Source organism: Syngnathus floridae, chromosome 16 (assembly GCF_059516105.1).
Source record: "Syngnathus floridae isolate MCC-2025c chromosome 16, RoL_Sflo_1.0, whole genome shotgun sequence".
NCBI lineage: Eukaryota > Metazoa > Chordata > Actinopteri > Syngnathiformes > Syngnathidae > Syngnathus > Syngnathus floridae.
In genome coordinates this window covers 7865412-7874708 of record NC_142428.1, presented here as the reverse complement: position 1 = coordinate 7874708, position 9297 = coordinate 7865412, and the positions used below count along the sequence as shown (strand labels likewise).

The 9297-nt window shown below is 41.8% G+C and overlaps 2 protein-coding genes and 1 non-coding gene across 5 annotated transcripts; 2 read left to right on the top strand and 1 right to left on the bottom strand.

The window, feature by feature from the left end:
* Position 1: 1 nt before the first annotated feature.
* LOC148385468 (zona pellucida sperm-binding protein 3) lies at positions 2 to 2401 on the bottom strand. Of its 2 annotated transcripts, XM_088400203.1 has the most exons (8): positions 1959 to 2399; positions 1768 to 1880; positions 1386 to 1492; positions 1147 to 1321; positions 954 to 1071; positions 820 to 899; positions 659 to 747; positions 2 to 597 (listed from the first exon to the last, which is right to left on the bottom strand). In XM_088400203.1, the coding sequence occupies exons 1-8, from the start codon at positions 2358 to 2360 to the stop codon at positions 62 to 64; spliced, it is 1620 nt and encodes a 539-aa protein (XP_088256329.1). In that variant the 5' UTR covers positions 2361 to 2399; the 3' UTR covers positions 2 to 61. The 2 variants fall into 2 exon arrangements, with proteins under 2 accessions (XP_088256329.1, XP_088256330.1); XM_088400204.1 differs by lacking the exon at positions 1386 to 1492 and having other exon boundaries at positions 1147 to 1230; positions 1959 to 2401.
* Positions 2402 to 2726: 325 nt separating this feature from the next.
* Positions 2727 to 2800, top strand: trnai-aau (transfer RNA isoleucine (anticodon AAU)). The gene has a single exon. It is a non-coding gene; the product is annotated as a tRNA-Ile (tRNA).
* A 2682-nt stretch (positions 2801 to 5482) lies between these two features.
* On the top strand, positions 5483 to 9048 carry LOC148385466 (protein L-Myc-1b-like). 2 transcript variants are annotated; one of them, XM_088356317.1, is made up of 3 exons: positions 5483 to 5635; positions 5936 to 6487; positions 7773 to 9048. In XM_088356317.1, the coding sequence occupies exons 2-3, from the start codon at positions 5998 to 6000 to the stop codon at positions 8339 to 8341; spliced, it is 1059 nt and encodes a 352-aa protein (XP_088212443.1). In that variant the 5' UTR covers positions 5483 to 5635; positions 5936 to 5997; the 3' UTR covers positions 8342 to 9048. The 2 variants fall into 2 exon arrangements, with proteins under 2 accessions (XP_088212443.1, XP_088212444.1); XM_088356318.1 differs by having other exon boundaries at positions 5527 to 6487; positions 7776 to 9048.
* The last annotated feature ends 249 nt before the right edge of the window (positions 9049 to 9297 follow it).

The following is a 9297-nucleotide window of genomic DNA, read 5'->3' as shown; positions in this document are numbered from 1 at the left end:
CTGCTGTTGTATTTGTCAAATTTATTGAGATGGCAGAGTGTAATGATTGATGAAATTCAAATTATGTCCATGTAAAATACCAAGTCGGCTCTTCATCATTTACCAGCTCATCGTGGACGTCAGAGGATTTCGTTCTTGTCTCTTCAGTCCCATTCGAGCGATTCTGGTTTTCGTCATCGCCTTTGGAATCAGGTTGTGGTGCATCACTTTGCAGAGTGACTCGTGATGCTAAAAGGTGTTTTATCTTTACTGCTTTTATTTTATCTTCTTGGAATACCAGTTTGGCATCTCTTCCTTCCAATGTATCTCCAGATCCATCCTCTGTGAACTCTCTCGAACTTCTCTCTTCAGGCTTTTGACTCGGAAAGGCAATCGTGTCATGTCTTATCTTTTCTCCTACAATCACACTTTCTCTTCCATAATCTTGCTTACTGTCTTTTTCTTCTTTGCCATCAATCTCGAGTATGTCTTCATTTTGCCATGAGATGTCATCCCTGAGCATATCACGTACGGGATTGTTCAGTCTTCTGACACGCAGGAAGCCTTCCTCTGCAACAAGCGGCTGATCGGAAACCATCAAGCCACTTCTGACGGAACCTTTGTAAAATAACAAACGTGTGGATTAAAAACATTCACAAGAGAACAATAATTTGAGTACCTTCCATTCTTGTTCTCTTTGACTTGGAGCTCACACACTGAGAATCACAGCACTTGCAAATGGAGTCATCTCCCAAAAGGGCCTTCCACCTAACAAAAGATGATCAAAAATAAACCGCATCCACTTGGGGAAGAATAAATTGATTTAGAATTCAGTCTCACCTATCTTCTTTGTATGTGCATGATTTCTGCGCTGGTCCTGGCTCTTTTGATGTAGCAAATAGTTGACAGTGAAGGCTGATCTAAACATAGACGTGAGTCACTTTTGACTTAAGGACATGGCTGCTGATTCTTACCTCACTCTCTGGGTCAAAAATGAACTGGAAGGCTTTGAATGCGAATCTCAGGGTTCCGTGATCACGGGAGATGAACTGAGAAGCCCCTCCAGGGTTTCGCTTACTATCCAGCATGCAACTGTGGATGGCATGCACATGACATCACAATTGGAACACTAAGGGGGAATAATAAACTGCTGTACACAATCCATACCCCAAATTGCCAATGATTGTGTACTTATGGGATGATGAAGAGCCGTTGTCCAGTGAAGCGTGGCAGCTGCTGATGTACAATTTCCTTCCAGTGGGCAGATGTGGAGCAGAGACTTGGACGTTAACCTTCTGACCTAGCTGGAACACTTGATTTTTGATCGGGGTGCTCCATAAATCTGAATTTGACACACTATTTAGTGTGATATGATGCACATAATGTAAAATTGTATTTAGACATACCATCCATAAAATGGATTTGAAACTCTTTTGGATTGGCTCTTAGAGTTTTACGCACAACTGCGCTGCTCCAGGTGGGCTTGACTGCCAATTGGTACACATGCCCATACCTTGGCAAAAAAGCATGAGAAATATGTAGGTCAAGTTCTCATGACATAATATTCTTTGTTTTGCAATTGAATGTCTTTAGCTGTTTTTTCATAAATGATTTCACATTGAGTTCCCTTGTGTATGTGGTACCTTAAATGGCTTGCACTGTTTTACCTCGTGGGAAAGTTGGTGAATTGTTGGGCTGCTAGGAATTACGGCCATTGCTTTTTTTTTTCCTCTAAACTTTACTTCTCCTTAAGTACTGAGTATGAGTACTCCTGTCACCTCTTCATACCTTTGATAACGACAGTGAATGTCGACGTCAATCCGAGAAGCTCCAATTGGAAACCTCCTGGTTGAAGGTTCATAATGGAGAGTGAATTTGTAGACAATAAAGTCGCGCTGCGACTGCCGTCATGGGAGGGATATGTTGTTATTTCTGAGTACAAAAAAAGTGGCCACGGATATGCATGCATATAGGGCTACCTCTTGCCGGGAGCCACACGCCGTCAGGGGATAGTTGAAGAGCAGGTCTCCGTAGGGTCTCAGGATACCGTTGCTTCTGCAGCTTGAGCCCAGTTGGAGCTCCGACTCATCCACGCTGAAGCCGTAGAAAGAGGGCTTGACCCGGACGAGCAAGTTGGACGCGGAGCATGTCACGGATACGTCTGGAAGGTTTGTCAAGCCGAAACCGGTGTTTTTAATAGTTGGTAACACACGAGTGGGTTTGCTCACGTGGGTTGGGTCAGGTTCGGATTTCGGGGTGCCTGGTTTAGTTGATTGATTTCGCCATACGGCAGACGTTGAGCTGTCGGTGCCCGTTTTGCAGCAACCGAGGGTGAAAAGTAATAAAGCACAAAATAAAGTGGACGGATGTCCTGCTGCCATTTTTTTTCGTTGTGCGTAATATGTGCGTAAATCCACGCACGTTCACAGCTGGAGGTTATTAGAGGTGATGGGTGGAAAAAAAAGATCATTATTGGAGGAAACTACAGGCGCATTGAAAATGTATTTTCTGTCTATTAGTGGTTTTCATATATTTAATTTGATTTAAATTTAATTTAACAGTTCATTCTGGGATGTGGCGGCGTCTGTGTTAGCTCAAGCAATCGATGGAACAGGAGAGTAGTGCATAATGTATGTTTCTAGATGTCAGCTGGGAATTTTATTCTGTTTTAGTTTTAACATTTCAGTATACTCGTCCCAGCAGTACGTATGTTTTAAGTTGTAAGACACCATGGCAGCGTGTATAGTGGCCGGTTAGCTCAGTTGGTTAGAGCGTGGTGCTAATAACGCCAAGGTCGCGGGTTCGATCCCCGTACGGGCCATGTGTTTTTTTTTTCTTTGCCCCTGTTTTTTCTTTAAGAAACTCCAAGGGCACAGTTCGGCATTTCGTGAGAATTCAATTTGAATTCAACCAAGTACAAACAGAAAATGATTTTTTTTACCCCAGTTAAAACAATGGATTGTAGTACTATACTAAGTACATTACTAACAAAAAATCTATATATAGATATTCACAATATTCTATGGACAATATACATGTGGCTCATTCAAAATTCAAAAAGTACATTCACATTTGAACTCCTTTTACTCCTTATGACGAGCGTTTCTCCCGTCTTCACGAGCATGTAATTGCGCATGTTAGCCACCAAGCGGCGTGCTACTACCAGCTGTCTTGGATACAACAGGCACATAGCTATTTTATTCTTTTAAGTTGAAGCAGAACACCTAAAAAGTTGTCATCCATTAGAAAAAAATCTTATGGGGTTGATATGAATTTGGAGCTCAATGTCTTTGAGTTTCAGTTCTGATTTAATCTACAAAGGTCCCCAAATGTCAGAAATTATAACCATACTTTGATAATAGTAAGAATTATGGGATAACAAAAAATAAGTCAGCTGTATGTCATTTTTGGCAGGTGAAGCTGTTACTTGGCCTGTTCTTTCTTTTTGGGGTGTGTCTGAGTGGTGGTGATTTGACCTCTCGGGGGAGCAATAAAACGTGTGTGAATAATTCACATTAACTGCATAGTCTCTGGTTGACTGGACCCGTTTTGAAACCTGCTCGGGATCGGGATGTACAGGTCAAAGGGTAGTGTGAGTGTCACAGAGGTCGTGGGGAAAAGGAGGGCTCCTCTTGTATATAACACAATCACATCCAACCATCCAAATTCCCTTACTGCCAACTGTGTGATACCCCTCCATGGGTCATGTGACTAACACGAGTGCTCACCCGAGGTGAAACCCACCCCCTCGTTCCTTTCTTGAGTATCCTCACACATATGCTACTATAACAATAAAAGACAATAGTGGCCACTTGAAGGGGAGGGGTGACAGAGCGAGTTGCCTATTGTTAGTGTTAAGCATTGTTACCCTGACAAAGTTCCAGCTGAGGAAAAATTTAATTTTCAGATTTTCTTGTTTTCTTCTTTCCCTTGGCATCAATAGAAATGTTACTAAAGTAGGCTAGAAGGCAGGTCTGTTTGGCTTTCAAAACAAGTTTGTCTTCATCAATACTATCATCTTAAATCCATTGAAAATCTAATCCGATTCAAATGATGTCTGTGAAGTGGGGAAATGTATTTCATGTTTTATCTCCCTTTTATGTTGTGTGCGACAAGGCAGCATTTTGTCTCCTTGCCTTTTTAATGTGTATATGGATGATTTATTCAAGCTTTTGAATGAACGTAGGACTGGATGTCGAGTTGTCAACACAACTATCAACCACCAATGCAAAAAACAGCAACATTATATTCATTAGGAATAATGAAGACATAAAACTATCTTTCCCTGACTTTTGTTGTATGCGACAAGCTAACATGCTTATTTGAAAGTTTTCTATGTTCTCAGTTAAAATAGCACTTTTTAAAGCACTCTAATTTATACTGCCCACCTGTGGAGGTGGTACAGAAAAACAGTATGCATAAACTTTAGGTGGCATACAATGATGATATGAGGATGCAGGGGGCAGTGCCAGTCAGAAGTTTGTAAATAAAAAATCTGCACATCCCTGTTAAAATGCTAGGATGTTTGTGATGTCCAAAAACGACACAAAGATAAATCACTTCAAACCTTTGCACCCTTATAACCTGTGCAACCAAAATGGAAGGGTGGAGTCTTTTCAAAAGGGGAAGTTGAAATAAACAACTGAGATATGTGGTTGCACAAGTGTACATCCTCTTATAACTGGGATGTGGCTGTGTCACTCATATTAAATAATTCAGCGCACATTTGCCACCAAGTATCTATGTTTAAGAAAGGGCAAGTTAGTGTCTCCAAATCTCCAAGAGTCAAAAATATACAAGTGGTTCATGAAGCAAGTCTGAAGCTTCAATTTCCCACCAATAGATTTACATTCACCTGATTAATTTTGATGTTAAAGGTTTGTTATTTCAATGCCTCAATCTCATAGCTCAGTATTCAGTCGGTGTACAGGCGTGTCACCAGCATGTGATGATCAAGATTCAAGCTGATCAATACGCTAGCTCAAGGCTGTCAAACTTAATTTTGTGGACGGCCACTTCGTAAATGCGGCTTCCTTCGGAGGGCCGTGAGGACGATAAAAGCAAACAAATGTTTGATCAAATTATCATATATTACACAAAAAAATGATACGTTGAAAGCTTTCAGATGTCAATGACATCAGTTTCTCGAATTATTGTTCAAGTGATTGTAAATAAAATCTTTCAAAAAATTATTTATTGCAAATGAGAAACATTTTGATGAAGATTTTAGCAAGGGTCATGACAGATTTGCTTCAGTTTGATACCTGTGTGCTAGCTGGAATAAATCTACATTTCTAGGAGTTTGTTAAAATATGACCTTTACAAAAGGCCAAAACATATATCCAATTCCAAAGTAAAGGCTTATTGAAACATTGGCAAATTAAGCCAACCTGAAAAATCATATTGGTACAAGAAAAGTCCATGTGTGGGTACAAGACAAAGACAACAAAGACATAAAAGACAACAGAGCACTTGGGGACGTTTGATGCTCCCATTTGGTAGCCCCTCCCTAGACGTTGGTCGTGCATATAACAGGATTTCTACTGGCGCGAAAAAGGCAGAGTGTGGCTTTCCGTACTCGTCGCGGGGCGGAACTACAGCCAGCGACTTGTTGGCTATTCGAGCCACAACTAAAACAAAAGACAAAACAGCTCGGGTAGGTTTTAGTCCGTGCACGCTAGCAGTGGATTTGTTTTTGACCCGAAGTTTTGGAATCAGTGAGTTGTGGTTGTGCACGATCTTTTGTGCAAGTTTCGAGTTGAAGTTGAGTGAACTTTGCACGTTGCATGTTTGTGGCGTTCGAGTTCTGAACGGACCGGTCTTCATTTCCAGTTAAATGTAGTTCCCGCGGAAATTTATTTATAGTATTTCGCGCAATATGCACATGTTTTGCGGCGTCACCGTAACAATCAATTGGAAATTCAAAGCGGTTAACTTCCTGCAATGTTTCCTTCAGGTTCAAAGGACTAAACCCAAAGAGGAATTTTATTTTTACTTTGTTTTATCACCAGCCTAACAATGGAGTACGACTGTTACCAGCATTATTTTTTCAATGACTTTGATACCGAAGAGGATTTCTACAATTCATGCGCGCCAAGCGAGGACATTTGGAAAAAGTTCGAGCTGCTGCCCTCCCCTCCCACGTCTCCCCTCCAGACTCTGGAGAGCGGGGACGGCAACGTGGGCTGGCTCTCCAGAGTCCTGGCTCAGGACGACGAGTGCGAGAATCAGGGGCCGGTCCGTAACATCAACTCCATCATCATCAAGGATTGCATGTGGAGTAGTTTCTCAGCCAGCAAAGCGCTGGAGAAGGTAATGCACGGCAAGCAGTCGGCTCCGCCTCAGCCCCCAGCAGCTCGCCCTGGTTCGCAGAGCCTCGCGAGGCCGAGCAGATCATTCTGCTTCTCGTCTGCGGACTTTGTTGACCCTGAGGATGTTCTCGCCTACCCGACGATTAACTGCAAGAAAACAGCGTCATCTGGCTCCGATTCTCGGACTGACTCTTCCGGTAAGGGCGCAGCCTGACCTCTGAATTATTTTCTTTTTAACAATACGTAATGTGAAAACATTGCTTAACTGAGTGTACCACATGCGTCTCGAGGCTGCCCCCCTCCCCCCATCTATCAGCAACCTCTGTTTTACATTTGATTGGATGAGCCTCTGTGATTTGTGATGGAAAAGCATCAACCTTTCAGGGCTCTCAATTGGGAGACGCCTACTGGCCATCAGGTCCACTCATTACAATTGCTGATGAATGTTCCTTGTGGTCCATGACAAAGGCTCAAATTCTTCTCTGCTCCAATGCCTCAAAGCTGTGTGGGGGAAATAGTGATGTGCTTGCTTGACTCTGGAATGCACTTCCTATTGTCACCTAAATTGGATTGTTGCTGTTCCTAATCCAGTGGTTCGAACCCAGAAGAACAAGAAGAGTCTTGTGGCACGGCACACAACCAAAAGTATTCATACTTAATGATGTCATGTTATTGATCTCAATTTATACTCAGTGGTTTATTTATTTAGTGTCACACATGGTCTGTTTAGTTTAACTATTTCTTGTGTAGTTATTGAGATCGGTCTTGGTCTCGAGACCATTTTTTAGGGTTAGGTTTAGTCTCGCCTCAAATCGAAGGCGTTTTTACTCGGTCTCAGACAGGGCGGACTTGAATTTTTTCTTTATCAAGGCTGGTTGATACCAAGCTAGTACAACTGATCAATGGGAAACAGAAACCGGGTGCTGCACTTTCTCTGTGTCGCGTGGAGTGCCACGCCCCCTGCATACAGAGAGTGAGAGGGAAAACTAATCTAGACGCAGCATCCCAGATAAATAAGGAAAAATGTCAACAAACTTGTCCAGTAATTGAGTTTGGCTTCCAAAGCAATTTCATTTGCCGAGCAAAATGTAAGTGGAAAGATAGCAGTGTGCAAATTCTGGTGCTGACACATCACCTTACAGGTAAAGTCACCATTAAATGAACCACACTGGCAAAGCTAAAATCAGAAGACCACATTCTAAGACAATGAGAATTTTTTTTATACCTGCGATGTTTTCTGACCAACGTTCAGAGCTGACAGCAATTCAATATTGCACCCAATTTTGCTGTCAAAAGCAGGCTAGCACAAAAACAATGAACAATCTTGGTCAGCGTTACTTGGGAGGTTCATCAAATTTGTTGAATAACAAATATTGCTTAAAAATGCTTTTTCCAAGACAATAGAAACTCTATAATGGTATTGTCAAAGAGAATTATTGATTTTTCTTTCCATTAAAAGTTGTTTTTGTGTATTATTTACAGAAGAAGAAGAAGAAGAAATTGATGTTGTCACGGTAGAGAGCAAACACAACCAGGCCCGACTGGCGAGTGTCCACAAGCCAGTGAACCTCACAGTGCGTGCGGACCCTTTCCCTAAAAGCTTCCACGCCTTGGTTCACCAGCAGCAGCACAACTATGCAGCCCGCTCCCCCGACACCAAGCCCAACGCTCACGACGATAATGATGATGATGAAGATGAGGATGACCTGGAGGAGTTCCAAAGTAAGCGTACGAGCCCGGCGTCCAGTGGTCCGATCTCACCTTCGGGAAGCTCCTTGAACTCTGACATGGAGGACGTAGACCGCAGGAAGAACCACAACTACCTGGAGAGGAAGAGGAGGAACGACCTCAAGTCCAGGTTCTTGGCCCTCCGAGATCAGATCCCAGGTCTTGAATCCACCAAGACCCCCAAGGTTGCCATCCTGACCCACGCCGCGGAATACCTCAAGGAGCTGCACACCAAGGAGAAGCAGCAGCAACAGGAGCGCAAACGCCTCAAAGCCCGGAAGCATCATCTCCTGCGCAGATTAGCTGCACTGAAGCGTTTGTGAACCTCCAAATAAGAACTTTAATCAATTTTGCAAAGCCACAATTTTTACTATATGACAACCTCCAGCCTCCAGTTCCTTTTTTTTTTTTTTTTAATACATTTTGTAGCAGAATTGTTGCCCTGAGCCTGTTATTGATGGAAGGGTTGTTATCTCAGTGGGGTTTGTTTTCCTGTTTTGCACAGTTATGCAGTGAGGATGATGCAAGATTTTTTGTAGCTTGGCAGAAGATATTTTCTGATATGCTGTGATGGGAGCTGAGATGCTCCATTGTGTGTTAACTGGCTTAACACATCATTCAGAGTACGTGTGGAAATGAGCTGAGATTAATTCATTCCATCGTTGCACATTAATAATCGAATGGAGTGCCATGTATGGTGCGAGTGCGTGAGCTGGTTGTTTTTGTTTTGATTTTTGTGTGGCTGTTCACATTTGTCAGTAAATAATAGCTTGGTGCTCTCTGTTGCAGGAGCATAACAAAATCATCAGTTGCTGCTGAGCTTTACTTTTCTGTTTGATTGCCCACCGGGCATCAAGGAGCTTCTATTTTGTTTAAGAAAATGTGGAGTTAAAAAAAAAAAAGTTGCACTGCTGTACTTTATACTCACATGTCACTTTGGAAAAGCAATTCATCTGATGGTTTTGATTGATTTGTTAAACATGTGCATTCAAAAGCAACATTAAATTTTGATACCTTATTTGCAACCAAACGTGAAGCTGTTCTTTTTTCACCCAAAATATTGGTAGAACTTTTTTTTTCTAAATATATTCTCAAAAGCAAAGCCATTCAAAACTTTGAGGTTGCTTAAAAATCTACCTTTTATTTGTTTTGTTTTTTTTAAATAAAATGACTTTTTTTTTTCAACGAGTATAATCTTAAACTAATCAGGAATACACCCTACATTGTTAATGTAAATTACTCTTGATGTAAATGTATTTTTTTTAATCCAATATCTACA